The 15890-nt window shown below is 38.9% G+C and overlaps 1 protein-coding gene across 1 annotated transcript in view; it reads right to left on the bottom strand.

The window, feature by feature from the left end:
- LOC102432706 (1-phosphatidylinositol 4,5-bisphosphate phosphodiesterase beta-1) overlaps positions 1-15890 on the bottom strand; it is a gene marked incomplete at both ends in the record, with an annotated part of 116878 nt that overhangs the window by 57173 nt on the left and 43815 nt on the right. The window contains one exon of the mRNA XM_006106791.1: positions 4343-4500. Coding sequence (XP_006106853.2) covers positions 4343-4500 — 158 coding nt within the window. The remainder of the gene's footprint in view (positions 1-4342; positions 4501-15890) is intronic.

Raw genomic sequence — 15890 nt, 5'->3', positions numbered from 1 at the left:
AATATATCTCAACTAGGAACACCAATCAGAAAGGATATATGCACCCCTATATTCATAGCAGCACAATTTACAATAGCTAAGATTTGGAAACAGCCTAAGTGCCCATCAGCAGATGAGTGGATTAAAAAACTGTGGTATATCTACACAATGGAATACTAAACTGCTGTAAAAAGGAAGCAGCATAGTATTCACTCACTCATTTGTGGAATATAATGAACGACATAAACTGATGAACAAAAACAGATCCAGAGACAGAGAAGCATCGATCAGATGCTCAAACCTCAGAGGGAAGGTAGGGGAGGGTGGGGGTAAGGGGGAGAGATCAACCAAAGGACTTGTATGCATGCATATAAGCCTAACCAATGGACACAGACATCAGGGGGGTGAGGGCATGAGCGGGGGTGGGGGGGCAATGAGGGGATAAGGACACATATGTAATACCTCAATCAATAAGGAACATAATAATTAAGTAAACTAAGCAGAGTGGTAGAAGGTGATAAATGCCAGTTGATAAGTAGAAAAAATAAAGAGGAGGTGGGGAGTGTATCAGGCTTGTGGGAGTGGGCATGAAGGCTGTTACAGTATTAAATAGAGTGCTTCCAGTAGCCTCACTGAAAAGGTGGCATTTGAGAAAGGCTTCAAGGAGGTAAGAGGTGAACTGTGCAGACACCTGGGGGAAAAGCATTCCAGGCAGCGGGAACAGCCAGTGCATAGGCTGTGAGGTGGGACCTGCTGACCATGATCAAGGAACAGGAAGGAGGCCAGTGAAGTTGTGGCTGAGTGAGTGAGAGGGACAATGATAAGGGGCGGGGGGGGGGTAAGATCGATCACATAGGGCCTTGTCCCTCATTTCTCTTCTTACCCTTTCTTACAAAGTCACTGCACACAGTGGTTTCTGGAAAGCAGACCCCATGCTGGTAATCATGCAGAGCAGGGCTGGGACCAGGGAGAGGCAAGTGAGGTGTCCAGAAGGGAAATTTAAAGAGACTCATCCTCAGGTGTCAGCTCTGCATTTACATGACATTAAATTTTGCATTGGAGGTGCCTCACCCTAGTGCCAGTCCTGTTGTAGAGAATTCCTGCTCTGTAGATTTGTCCACAAAACAGGCATTTCTACACCCCACACTTACCCTTGTCCACCACCACTACCCATATCTTTGCAAGAATGATCTATCCTGCAAAATCATATCAGCAAGAAGCATGGCTGGGCAAACCAACCATCAGGGGATATGGGTTTGCTGTTCTCTTTGGCCACCCGATTCTCCCAGCTCCAGCAGGGAGAGAACGTGTTCTGGGCTAGATTTAGCCTTTAGTCTCTGAATCTGTCAACAAGCGTGTGGATGTGGTTGAGAAGTTGTGCCTCTGGAGCTGGGAAATAGACATTCAATCAGCCCGTGGCTCTGAGATCACAGATAAGATTGAAGAACCACTTGTACGGTCGAGTGCACAGGGAGAGTCACTCTAAGCCGACTTGATGGCCGAGGCCAAAAAGTCAATGCTCCACATAAAACAAATATGCCTTAGAAGGAATTCAAAGAACCTTGAGGAGTATAAATTTTTAAGAAAAGGTATTTCCTTAATAATAAAAAATAAATGAATTCACATGAGCAGGGGCAAGGGGGTGGGTGGGCCGTCCTGGAAAGGGGTCAGTGCACAAGGCCATTAGTCCCTTAGCTCAATAACGGTTCCATCAGGATCATCTCCATCCATCAACAGACAGATGAGCCCAAATTGCTCACCCCACATCAGGGTCATTTGTCCTCTACTTTTTCTTAAAGAGTTCAACCAGCCCTGGATAGTTTTTCTCAGTGGTTAGAAATTGGGCCATAACTGAAGGGGCACGGGTTCAATTCCCAATCATGGGCACGTACCTTGGTTGCAGGTCAATCCCTGGGCCTGGTCGGAGTTCGAGCAGGAGGCAACCAATTAATGTGTCTCTCTCACGTCGATATTTCTCTCTCTCTCCCCTTCCCTACTCCCTTCCACTCTCTTAAAAAAAATCAATGGGGGAAAATATATCCTCACTCCTGGGGTGAGGATTAAGAAAAAAAGGGGGTCCAACCAGATTGGGGTTGGTATCTCAGATGTCTGACAAAAGACATTGGCAGGAACTGGGAGGGTGGGAGACTATGAAAATGAAACAAAAAACGTTTGATTTTCCATTAAATAAAACAAAAATATCTTAAGAGTGGTCAATTTTAGGAGCAGATACAACTTTTGAAGATTTTGATCAGAATTAAGATAACCCCATATTAAGCTTTGTTGTAAAATTTAGTGAAGGGTGCATTTTTTTCTCTAATTATTGTACTGCAGCTTCAGTTTAAGAAATCATGAAAACTTAGATTTCCTAGACACAACATATTTAACACATTTTAAGGCGCTAGTGATATTACTTCTGAACACATTTTTTATTGCTGTCAAACTTAGTACCTTTGATCAGGACACCATTTACCCCAACTGAAGCCTGTCTGTTCTTTAAAATCTTTTATCTTTTTTGCTGCTCTCTGAAGTGGTAGCTGTTTATCACATTGCAAGTGCCCGGGGCCTAAAAGCTGGAGACTGGGAATTTGTTGCTCCTAATGCTACTTCTGAAACATAACTTCCCAATCTTATTTTAAAATGAAACAAAAACCCAGTTCTCATGAAGCAGCCAAGCCAGTTTTTACCATGTCCTCACATCTGCTATCTACTGAGCTCCACCTCATTCAACAAGGACTTTGGCAAGTGGCTCACTGTCCTTTTCTTCTTCATCCAAAGCTTTGTGTCTAATCTTGGTGACATAAACATCTAACTCATCCAATATTCTAGCCTCTCAATGCTCCACCCTCCCCATTTTCAATGGCCCTGTTGCCACTCTACCTTAGTTCCCCAAATACCTGGGTTCTGTTTTTTGGTTGCTTAGGGCAAGAGTTAATGACCTAGAGTCAGTTCTGCCCTCAGAACCAGGCAACCCCGGCAATGGGGCTCACACGATGGGACCTGTCCTATAGGGGTTGTCCTCTGGCCCTTCTCTGCTAATTCCCTTCCAAAGATGTGAGAAACCTGATACAGCCAAGAAAACGTGTAAAGTCACATATCCCCTTCCTAGGTCACTTTCTAGGTACCCAGGACCCCAGATATTCCCACCCAAGTGGCCCTAAGCTCCTTGAGAATGGTTCTTTGCAGGAGGAGGAACTTCAGTGTCTAAATGCATGAATGTGGGACTCTTTCTGCTGTAGGATGGGTAGGATGGAGCCATAAATGGAAAGAAGGGAAATGGCTATTCCAAGCTAATAAGAATGGCTGATGCTTCTTATAAATTACAGCTTTACTCCTGCCTTCTAGGTAAGATAAGATACCTAATCATACAATTGTCTCTGCTTCCTAACAGAAATCCACAGAAAAACCCTGCTTCTTTGAGCCCCGCCCCCTCAAATCACCTACTGCATGCCCAAATCCTGTAGGTCTTCTTTAACATTTGTACTGAGACACCACAGTTCCCCATGACGTGTGTGCTCCCTTGTTGCATAAGCCAATAAACCCAATTTTAACTTACAGGTGTGTTCTTAGGATCTTTGACTCCCTAGGTACCAATGTGCTACAAACTGGCATGTAATAGTCAATATTCCATTCTGGCATTTCAGAATAAAATAGTGTATGATAATTAGTAGTAGGCATTAATATCATCATCATCATCTAGAAAGCAAAAAGCTAGAGATACATGCAGTAATATTGATGAAATCTCCCAATGATGCAGAGTGAAAGAAGCAAGAAACAGAATAATGCACACTAGAGTATGAGTCCACTTACATCAAGTTTAAGAGGTGGTGACACTATGTTGTTTAGAGCTGTACATAAACTAGAACAGCTCTAAAGAAAAGCAAAGGGTGATCACTGTAGGGGTCAGGAAGGTGGTCTGGTGGTCTTCTCTGGGGTAAGGAGGTCATTCTGATGGAAATGGGTACATAAGGTGTTTCTGGGATACCAATCAGTTTCTATTTATTGATTTAGATTACATGGCATAAACTTTATACCCATTCATTAATATGCACAAATAAGTTGTATGTATTTTTATGTTACATTTCACAATGTTTAAATGCAAGAATAAAAGAATAAGAGCGCTAAATACACTGGCATTTCTTTTCATAAAACAGCTTAGATTTGGTTAGTAAGAGTCAATTCACGTGGTGCCCACTACCCATGAATAAACTGCTAAACTGTAACCTCTGAAATGGCAGAGATGATTAAAGGCCTATGGACTTAACTGTAACCACTAGGACTTTCTACTTTAGGCGGCTCCCTCCACACCGCCCCCCACACCCCCGCAGCAGTTGCCTCTCTTAGCAATAATCATTCCCTCTACCTTGAAGGATATTTCAGTTGTCATGGTGAACCCATGGGTGATGACTGGTTCCTCCTCTGCAGTCCGTCCTTTCCAGCAGTCCAACTCCACACAGCGACAACCAGACAGGAGCACTTGACGGTACATCTCGACGGAGGAGTTTCCAGCCAGCTGGCCAGCTGTAAAACACCAACAAAATGAACCCCAGAATCGCATGAAGCAGAGCAGACATTGGTGGCTTCCTAGACAAGCTCTTCAACAATAAGAAAACTGCAGTGTCTAAGAGATGGAATAGTTGTTCTCAGCCTTTCTTCTGCCTCAACATACCAGAAGGTAGTGGGACAATCCTTAATGCAGTTGTGACTCCCTAGCAGTGGTTTTGGGGAAGAAAAAATATAAGAAAGAAAACATTGTAACAATAGCAATAACTCATTTTTATTAACTTCTTACCATGTGCCAATTATAGTTTTTTGAACCCTACATGTATTACTACATTTGTTACAAAGATTTCTTGGGCTTACTAACTTTAAAAACGAACAAACAAGCTTATTTTCAGATAATAAAAATGGCATAGAGGAATTCATTTACCCAAATTTCTGAAGCTAGTAAATGGAAGACCCAGGATTATAATTTCAATATAATTCTGTCTTTCTATGAAGGAGTACTGTTGACAGGTTATTATTATATAAGTCAACCCCTCTGTCATGCTTGTGCAAGTCACAAATGCTTAGAAAAGCTAAATATTCTCATCTCAAAAAGTGCTCTTTTATAGGAATAACTTTAAACTTGACAAAAGAAGTGAAAAACCTATACTCAAATAATTATAAATCGTTTAAAAATTAAAGACAACCTAAATATATAAAAAGACATCCCATATTCATGGAGTGGGAGACTTAGTATTATGATAGTGCTACTCCCCAAATAGACCCAAAGTTCAGTCCTGAAGATTCTAATATAATTTTGTGAGCAAATATCTAGACCTTCCTGCAATTTGATCTCTGGCCCTGCTTGAATGACTAAACAGTTCTGCAATTTGAATTCTGACTATTTACATAAGGACCTGCATTCCCTGCATTGTCCCTTTAATCACAAAACTTATTATATCAATTTATTTTGCAGGCTTGAAGGGAAACTGAGGCATTGGCTCATGCCTTGTGACTTCCCCTTACTGATCACGACTTGTGACCTGCCCCCTGCCGACCATGTTTTATGATTCCAATCTTGGCCATATCCAATGACTCTACCTGCCAATCTCTATTCTCCTTGCACATATTCACTGTTTTGATACTTGCCCCAACCAATCCCCTTAAAGGTCAGCTCACTGTGCCAAATGCACTTAAGTCCTGTGCCCTATCCCTTCCTCTTCAGAATGTACGTTTGGTCTATGCTGAAGGCTACCTCTCCCTGTAAGCCACAGATGAATCTTTCTTTTGCCTGCCAGAAGGGTCTTCTGGAATATCTATTGACAATTTTCATCAAAATCCTAGCTGGCTTTTTGGCACAAATTGACGAGCTGGTCCTAAAATTAGTATGAAAATGTAAAGGGCCCAAAATATCCCAAACGGTCTTTAAAAAATAAGAACAAAGTTGGGGGGCTCACACTGCCCAATTTCAAAACTTAACTGTGAAGCTATAGTAATCAAGACAGAGTACTGGCATAAGGATAGACATATGGAACACTGGAATAGAACTGAGAGTCCAGAAATAAACCCTCATGTTCATGGTCAATTAACTTATAACAAGGGTGCCAAGACAAGACCTTGCAGAGAGAATCATTCTTTAAATAAACAAATGGTGCTGAGGCAACTGGTTAGCCACATGTGAAATAATGATATTAGACACCTATCTGACATCATATACAAAATCTTGAGATGGATTAAGCTTCTAAATGTAAGTTTTTAATAAAAACTATGCTCATATAGCTTTAAAAAATGTAGAAAACTCTTAAAATATCGGGTAAATCTTTGTGACCTGGATTTAGCAGTGGTTTTGTAGATAAGAGACCAAAAGCACAAGCAACAACAACAAAATAAATAGGTAAACTTCAGCCAAATTAAAAATCTTTGCGAACAGAACTGAAATATTCCTGTGAAGTGATGAGAATTGTAATAATCAAGGCACCTGAGAAGTCCTAGCAGGAATGAAAGCCCAACTATTCCTGTTTCACTTAAGAAGTCACCAATTTCTTGACAAATTATTTTTGTAAGATTAATAATAAATAACTTTCAAGACAAGCCCACCACCAATACACAAATGGAAGTCTAGTTTTCCGCATTAAAGATTTTCTCTGATTTATACTCTATAAGCCTCCATCATCTTTTAAAATAGTGAGTCTAAAGATGACATTGATGAAAACCGTTAAAATGATGTTGAGATGGACAAGATATGCCTGGTGGAGACAGGGAACAAAGAAAATGGATGTCACTACACCCAATTACCAGCATAACAAAAGGGTGGCACTCTTGAGTTCCGAAGGGCCCTAGTAAATGCACTGAAAGGTGATTGAGTAGGTTTGCACAGTCACTTTTCTCTACTGGAAAAATAGGGCATTTTGTCTCTTTTATTAAATTTAAAAATTTTATTGTTGACACTATTACAGATGTCCCCCTTTTTCCCTCCCTTTGCCCACCTCCAGCCAGGCCCCACACCCTCCCCTCCACGAGATCCTCACCACTCTGTTGTGAAAAATAGGGCATTGGAAACATACAAATGTGCTTGAAAAAGCAGAAATGCTGACCAGATAATCTAGAAAGTTCCTGGTGCTAGATAATCAATTTGCCATTTATAATTGCCTCAAAGTTTGTGGAAGTAAAGGTCTTTGCTGCATAAAGGGGAAGGGGTTAGTGGAAGTGAAATGGAAAAGACAGTTTTTTACCTGGTAAACTTAAGGGAGGGCTACTTGCAATTTCATTTATTATTTAAAGAACAAATAGAAGGAATTTAATGTACTTTAAAAATGTTGGTCAGTTAATGTTTTGAAAGACATAGTAAGGCATGGGCTTGTGAGATGCAAAGGAATCTGAAAAAACAACAACACAAAAAAACCTAAAGAATGGGAGGTGTGTGGGTGTGTGTTGTGTTTATTGTCTAACACCTAAACCCAACAGAATCCCTCCAAAGTAAAGTTGTTCATTCTTACAATGAGTAATCTTTTTAGACATGGAAGTCTCCCAACAAAAGCATATTTTGAGAAAACTCACATATTTCCAAAATTATCCTCTTCCTTGGAATGCATATTAGGTTCCTTCTATGTTTTTCCTTCATTTATGGAGATTTTTTCCAAAAATGTATATTAATATTCTCCATAATTCTCCCCTTTTCTGCCTAAAGCCTCAAAGCTGGTTTATTTTTTTCCCCCTCTAGTTCCTAACTCCTCATTCTTAGATCCCATGTCCCGTTATATTTTCATTTGATTAGATCCAATAAATACAGCTTCTGGGGCCAGCGGATTGCCAGGGGTGGGGATTAATAATATGTCCTGAGTCACTCAACCCTTGTGATTTCTGAAACTATGACATCATCTGCCTGGCTGTGAGCACCCCCTGGAGTACATTCCATGCCCATGATGGAATTTAGGAGCTGAAGCTTCATCCAGATTAACCCCTAATGTTGCCCCAACTCATAGCTCTGCGACTTCTCACTTGACTGCATTCATTCTGGGCAGCTGGCTACATTCACTTGAGCTTTGTCTCAGATTACCCAAGGCATGCAGGATGGAAGAGACCAGAAAACTGAAAATAACAATCCCTCTATTAACACAGACTTCTGAGGAATTTCTCCTCTTGCAAAGGGTGATGATTGTGTATATTTCTATTTAACATTTTTTATTGTGTTCTTATCAATCTCCAGTGGAAGAAGATTCCAGAGTGTGATTCATTTGTTAATTAAGTGACCCCCTTTAATAGGCATTGTCTCCTTTAATAAATGGAAATGGGGACTATTTCTCTTTGCTTTCAAGGCAGTCAGAGCCATTCAGGGTGGGGCAAAAGTAGGTTTAGAGTTGTTCCTATGGACAAATAATACAGCAGTTAATAACTAATAGTATAAGAATAAAGTCTGTGTTTCTCCTACTTACAAACCTCTTTTTGCCCCACCCTGTAATCCCACCTACCCTTGAGAGAAGTGTCTAAAATACAAAGCAGGTTTTGTTCACCTCAACTGTCTCTTGGGGCACCAGTCTGATCTGATCTTTTCTATAGTGTCTGTCTGCAGCCTCAGGGAGACTATGAAACTCTCTTGAGCACAGATCCAACTGTCATAAGATGGCTTAGGTAGGAAAGTGGGAAAACACCTTTAAATATGTGCCTTACTAATTATTAGAGTCTGTGCATATTCCCACATACATTCTCTGTGGGATACAAAATACTGGGGATATAAAATGACATGAGGCATACTCCCTACCTTCACCATCTAGGTAAGGGGGCAAGCACAAATAAAGAAGTTTCTTATGTGCCAAGGTGTTTCAACTTACCCTAAACTCTGGTTGCCCTTTCTTTCTCTTCTTCCTTTTTCTCTTTGCCAATAGAATTTTCTATTTAGGTTCTATTGTGCTTCAGGTTCCCCTCCCCAGACCTGGGGTAAGTATTAATTCTTCTCAGCCAGTCGCAGAAGTTCTGTGGCCATGTTAGTGGTTCAAGTGGGCATTGCTGTGTGGTGTTATATCTGGGCTATATCTAATAGGACATAAAGGAAAGTCTACTTGGTGAGGGGGCTTCACTCTTACAAAGGCTCACAAGACAGGGACTTGCCCTGTGCCACATGTGAACCTTATTTCACAGGGAGACAATATTCATTCAGGGTGCACAGTCATATTGAAATCATAAGGGAGCAAAAAGATGGAAAGCATCTGGGCCTCCCATGACATCAATAAATATCTGATTTAATCAATGGTCAACCAGCCTGCTTCTGGACCTTTTGTTGTGTGAGGTAATAAATTCCCTAATAGTTAAGCCATTAAGTAATAGTATCTTAAATAAACCAGCCAAAGTAAGACAAATACCATATGATCTCACTTATATGTGGAATCTAAAGAACAAAATAAATGAACAAACAAAATGGAAACAGACTTATAGATACAGAGAACAAACTGATGGATGCCAGATGAATAGGGGGTTGTGAGGAAGGTTGAAAAAGGTTAAGGGATTAAGAAAGTACAAATTGGTACTTACAAAATAGTCACTGGGATTTATAGTACAGCACAGGGAACATAGTGATACTGTAATAATTATGTATGGTGCCAGGTGAGTACTTGAAATATTGGGAGGAACACTTTATCACGTTTATGATTATCTAACCACTATGCTATCCACCTGAAACTAATACAAAATAGTATTGGCTATAAACTGTAATTGCAAAATAAAATTTGAAAAAGTAATATTATTATGTTACTTATAGCCCCAAATACTCTGACATGTATTTTACTTAGAGGCAAATTTAAATGTGGTCTATTTATTTGCTCAGTTCATCTTCTTTCCATTCTATTACCCAACTTTCATAGGTCTGTCTGTGATTTAAACCAAAAACAACAGGTTGCATATGCTGGAAGCTAAATGAGTGGGAGAGATGTGAAAGGGTTGGCAGTGGAAGACTGACAAGGGTAAAACTATATCTTGAGTCACTTCTAGAACTTTTTTGTAGCTAAGAACATATATGAGAGAGAGGAGTTGAATGATTATTTGATTCATTCAATCAGATAATATAATTTGTAAGAGGAATAACTGAAACCGAAAGTAATGTTTTCCTTTTTAAGTTGAACAAGGATGTTAATTATTCAGTTATGCCACTTTGCCTTGCTGGTGTATATGAAGCCATTATCTCCCAAATGATTTATAATATGGGAAGATTTATGAAGGGCTGAAAAACTACAGGTTGAAATGAGTGCATACTGTTCTATCTGGAGAGACTTTTGTTTTGAATCATAAAGGCAGATTTCTCAAGGAAAAACAATAATTTAAAACATAAGCACTACTTGATGTACTGCCAAGACTATCCAAACCCTAGAAAATGACCATCATAATTAAAAATCAACTCGTTCTGTGCAAATATCCCTCTCAATCATCTGATTTTATTTTTCCTCTTGGGTGTCTTGATAGTTAACAAAGGGGCAATAATGAGGAGAGAAATAGACATCATAATAATAATGCATTGCTAAACTGATTGGTTTCATAGTGTAGATTTAATTTTCATAGTCCATTTGAGTGCTCAAAAGAAAACATTCTAAATATCAAAATTCTCCTTGTTTGAATTTGGACTGTCATTTCTCAGGTATACCAGTTCCTAAAATGCTCTAAGAAAATAAGTAGGATGGTGATGGGAAGAGGAGGGTTGGTCATAACCTTAATAATGTGAATCTGTAAGCCTTCATTTCTATATTAAAAACATACTGCAGTAGGTGCCAATTTTGTTTGTACCTAACATTTTTCAAACCTATTTGAATAGGAAAGCTTTCCTTTTGCTCCCAAATAGCCTTTATATAAAATACTGTTTTTATATAAAAAGTTTCCACTTGTTCTGTAAATAGCTGTAAAGTATACAATCAAACTCATTTTCTTAATATTGATTTTTAACATTTGATTGGATTTTATTAAGTTATACATTCATTGGTTATATTTTTATTTATTATACTATTTATTATAATATTCTTAATTGGGCTTGGGAAGTTTGAATTTCTGTATCATTGATGTTTATATTTACCCAAAGGTATATGGGTTCTACATTTAGTTTATCTATAAGTAAAACAATGATACTACTAATCCTATATAATAAAAGGGTAACATGCAAATCAACCAAATGGGGGAAGGACCGGTTGCTATGATGTGCACTAATTACTAGGGGGCAGATGCTCAATGCAGGAGCTGCCCCTGGTGGTCAGTGCACTCCCACAAGGGGAGTGCTGCTCAGCCAGAAGCAGGGCTCACGGATGGCGAGTGCAGCGGCCCGCCTCCACGGCTACACTAAGGATGTCCATCAGTCGGACATCCCTCGAGGGCTCCTGTACTGCAAAAGGATGCAGGCTGGGCTGAGTGACTGCCCCCACCCCCAGTGGACAAATGTTGTGCACCGGGCCTCTAGTATTGTATAAAGCAAAATCAGATTTTAACTGTAAGCCAAAAGAGGATTTTAGGTAAAGCTTCAAGAGCCTGTATTAGTATCTATATATAATTATTTTTGGCTAATTATATGGAATCCTCCTTAATTTCCCTGTAGGAAAAGGAAAGACTTTGATACTGGGACAAGGTAATATTATTAAAATGTGGATTTTATAATGCAAACTTTGGTATACTAATACATAGCTCAGAAAAGTGAACAAGATAAATTTTTAAAACCTTAAAAATCAGAACATCATTTAACATAGGTAACAGTTTAAAAAATTAAATATTTGAAAATATGCTAATTCTACTATTAGATATTAAATAATTGGAGAGAGAATTGGTTTACTTGTTCAGAAATCATACATATGAATCAGATGGTGGTAATATGAAACCACTGTACAAAAATTTAGAGACAGTTATTTGAGTTCTTCCTTCATCAAAAAAGGAGTGGACTCTTTCCTAGTAGCTGAAAGTTCTTCCTTTTGAGAACTGTTTCCCATTAATATGCTAACACCCTAAACAAGCTAACAAATGGAGCCAAATTCTGTACTACATCTGTGCTTACCAAGCTATTCAGAGGGAGGGCAAATCAGTGATTCTGGGAGAAATTAATTGGATTGAAATCCTCAGGAAATGCAGTTTAAAAAAAAGAACTGCAGAGAAAAATTTGAACAGTATTCTGTAGTTTGTATTAATCTTGAACAATTTTAGAGCTATCATTGTGTTGTCAGTAAAGTGAATAAGTAATTATGTATAATTTGTTAGGTATGAAGATTAATAAAGGATGCACAGCTATAGAATCAATTTTAATTGGGAGGTAAAAATATGTATGTGAACTTGTGCCTTAACAAGAAAAAATAAAATAAAGTTTTTATTTTGTTTTGTTCATGAAAAAGGTCTAGAAACATCGTTTTATAAGGCAGGGCAGGATCCAAATTGCTATTACTCATACAATTTCTTTCCCACTAAAAGGAACGAGGAATCATTGGGGAAAAGTCTGGTTCCATGTGTTTCGTAGAAATAAACAAGGTGAGCCTGGAAGATCTTCATGTACCAGAAAGCAAAGACATTTTCAAAGATCAATGGGTGATGCCAAAAAGACATAGAAACCAGCCTAAAATATGTTGCCACCAACAAATGCTGAGGCAGTTTGAGCATCAAAAGTGGCTTTGTTTGAAGGAACAAACATAAAAATCTGAAAACCATAGGTCCATAATGATACACAGAAAGAGAAAAATTAATATATTTTGAAAGAAGTTATAAAGAACAGAGTGTATATCCAGGCAGACTTGTCATTCAATCATTTTGGTATCATTGATTCATTTATTATCAATAACATGACAAATAATAGAAAAACTGTATTAAATAGATCAGTTGAAAGCATTTGAGGATTTAAAAGGACTATTGGCATAATTACTGCATATTGTGACTTTCCAGGTAGATGAAACCAGTGTCCAAAATTTAACTGGAGATGCATTTAAGAATCATGTCATCCCGAGTATACAAGAAATGCAAAGTTCTCTCATGGGCCAAGGTCTTTGAAGTTGTATTTCTATGATCCTATCAAATCAAAGCTCTACACTCTTAACTTGAGGTTTTATAGATCTCTCTCCTCAAACTTAAATGAGGAAAAAGATCACATCTTTAATTTTAACCTTTATGTAAAATTTAACGTTCTCTTCATTAATGAATGCAGGTCACAGATCACAGCAGTACTAACAGGACCTATGACTTTGTCACGAGTGGAAATCCCAGATATTCTCATATCATATTCTAATTGTAGCAGATATCACAACATGCTATTTACGCAAAAAATTTATTGTATTAATAAAATATGTATTACTTTACCAAAGATTTGATTTTTAGTATTTGATAGAAACATTTCAATAGAATTTATTTCCTCTTTAATCCTATGTACGTACTTTATTTTATACATTGAACACTAGAAAGGTTCCTAGACTTCATCAGACTTCCCAATAGGTCAATGGTACCAAATAAGATTAAAGAGGCTTGAGAAGGGAAAAGCCCTTTATAAAGGCTTAGAAATTTAAGTGGGAGCTGCAAAACCTTTGAAATAGGCCTAAGAAACGGAATCCAGGGAAGTGGGCTGAGTGGACACTCTTCTCTTACAGTTAGTGGTTTTACAACAGGGCTAAAGATATCTTGACACCCCTCCAACCCAGAGCTCTGGTCTATGTCCTCTCCCTTTGAATCTGGATAGGACTGTTTGGACAAATAAAGAAGGAAGTGGCAATACAGAACTTCAGAGGTTAAAGGCAAAAAGGCAATTAATGTTCCTCCTTGTTCTTTGGGACACTTGTTTTCGTAGCTGTGAGCCGCCATGTAAGTAGTATCTCTACCCTGGGGCTGCCATGCTGTGAGGAAGCCCACACTACATGGCGTGGCCTCCTACTGGCCATTAGGTCAGCAGTCCTAATGGGGCCCAGCTGTTGTATGGCCCCAGCCCAAGTGCCAGACACGTTGGAAGAGAAGCTTCCAGATGATCCCTACTCCCAAGGTGTTTGTGTTACCCTGAGCCATTCACTTCCCAGCTGAGGCCCAAGACACCAGGGAGCAGAGACAAGCCATCCCCTCTGTGTCCTGCCTGAATTCCAGACATAAAGAATATGGATCCAAAACATAAATAGTGGCTGTTTTATGAGTTTTGGAGTGATTTGTTAATGCAGAAAGGGGTGACGAGAATAGGGTTTGGATGGGCCAAACATGAATCTAGTTAGTTTTATGGCATGAATCTCTCTTAGTAGATAATGTCAGTTGAAAGTTGAAAGAAAATAGACCACACGTAGCCTAAGGGCCAATCTAATTTTCCTACAGATCATGCAAGTTGCCGTTCAAATGACTATGGAACTCAGATTATATGAATCAGACTAGATGGTCTCTGATTACACAGGATCATCCTGACAGCCCATTCCAACTGTCTCAAGGCTACATTTCTATCCATGTCATTTCTATTCTAAACTATTTTTCATGGAGTGTGGGATGCCAGGCCAGTGCAGAACCTGATACCAACTCCACCTGCATTTGAACCAGGAGGACTAGGCCTCTTCAAGAAATTGGGAAGAAAGAACTGCTTAGGTGCCAGATGGCCGAACCCTGTGAGACTCTCTTCAAGAAGTCCCCAGTGCCTGGGTCTCCCTGGTCATGCCACAGGTAGTGTTACTGGTCTACTCCACCAAGCAAATCACACCCCCCTGTGCAATGAGCCATGAGCACATCAAAACCTCCCCCAAGGCATGGGGAACATTTACAAGGCATAGAGTCTAAATGACACCCCAGACTTTGGTTGCACTGTGGGTCTTCAGGTCTCTCTTATCTTATACTCATTTGGAAATGAATTGTGTGAAGCAGGAGAGTGACATGGCTTTTAAAACCAGTCAATAAAAGAAAAATACCACATGATCTCACTCATTTATGGATAATAAAGACCATTATAAACTGATGAACAAAAATAGATACAGAGGCAGAGCAGCATCGAACAGACTGCCAAACTACAGCAGGAAGGCCGGGAAGGGTTGTGGGGGGGAGGTAAGAGATCAACTAAAGGACTTGTATGCATGCATATAAGCATAACCAATGGACACAAGACACTGGGGGGTAGGGGAGGCCGGGGGAAGGTCAAGGGGGAAAATAAAAAGGAGACCTATGCCGAAACCGGTTTGGCTCAGTGGATAGAGCGTCGGCCTGTGGACTGAGGGGTCCTGGGTTTGATTCCGGTCAAGGGCATGTACCTGGGTTGCGGGCACATCCCCAGTAGGAGATGCGCAGGAGGCAGCTGATCGATGTTTCTCTCTCATCGATGTTTCTAACTCTCTATCTCTCTCTGCCTTCCTCTCTGTAAAAAAAAAAAAAAATCAATAAAATATATTTTTAAAAAATAATAATAAAATAATAAATAAATAAATAAAAAGGAGACCTATGTACTACTCTTTGTAATATTTTAAGCAATAAAACAAAATTAAAAACAAAAAATAAACAAACAAAAAACTTGTTTTTCTTTTTTTTATTAACCAGTAGATTTTCCACAAATTCTTTTCAATGCCTGTGATTAGAAATCTGCTATACAGAAAGTATTCTCCTGGAAATGTATTTTGATTGTAAAAACATTTCAGTTTACTGAAATCTGTATGTTATAGATTTTAACTTAAAACTATGTTGAGATAACATATGTGTATTATGTGTGCATATATATGTTTTAATATTTTTTGATTTAGTGATCTACTAAAAACCACGACAATACTCAATTTAGGACAAATTGGGAAATACTTGTTTTTACTCCATTGTAATATTTATAAAAAATATAGGTTGTCATTCACAGGTCAATTTTTTTTCATATCTAAAACCCTGTTATACCTTGAGCAAACTGGCAATTTGCTTTGTGCAGAATTTATTAATGCCTTCAGAATTTTTCTGTAGATAAAAGACCTGCAGATAACAAGTAGGATTGTAAATGGCTTTAA

This window comes from Myotis lucifugus, unplaced genomic scaffold (assembly GCF_000147115.1).
Source record: "Myotis lucifugus unplaced genomic scaffold, Myoluc2.0 scaffold_912, whole genome shotgun sequence".
NCBI classification, from domain to species: Eukaryota; Metazoa; Chordata; class Mammalia; order Chiroptera; family Vespertilionidae; genus Myotis; species Myotis lucifugus.
This window is presented reverse-complemented; position numbering and strand designations above follow the sequence as displayed.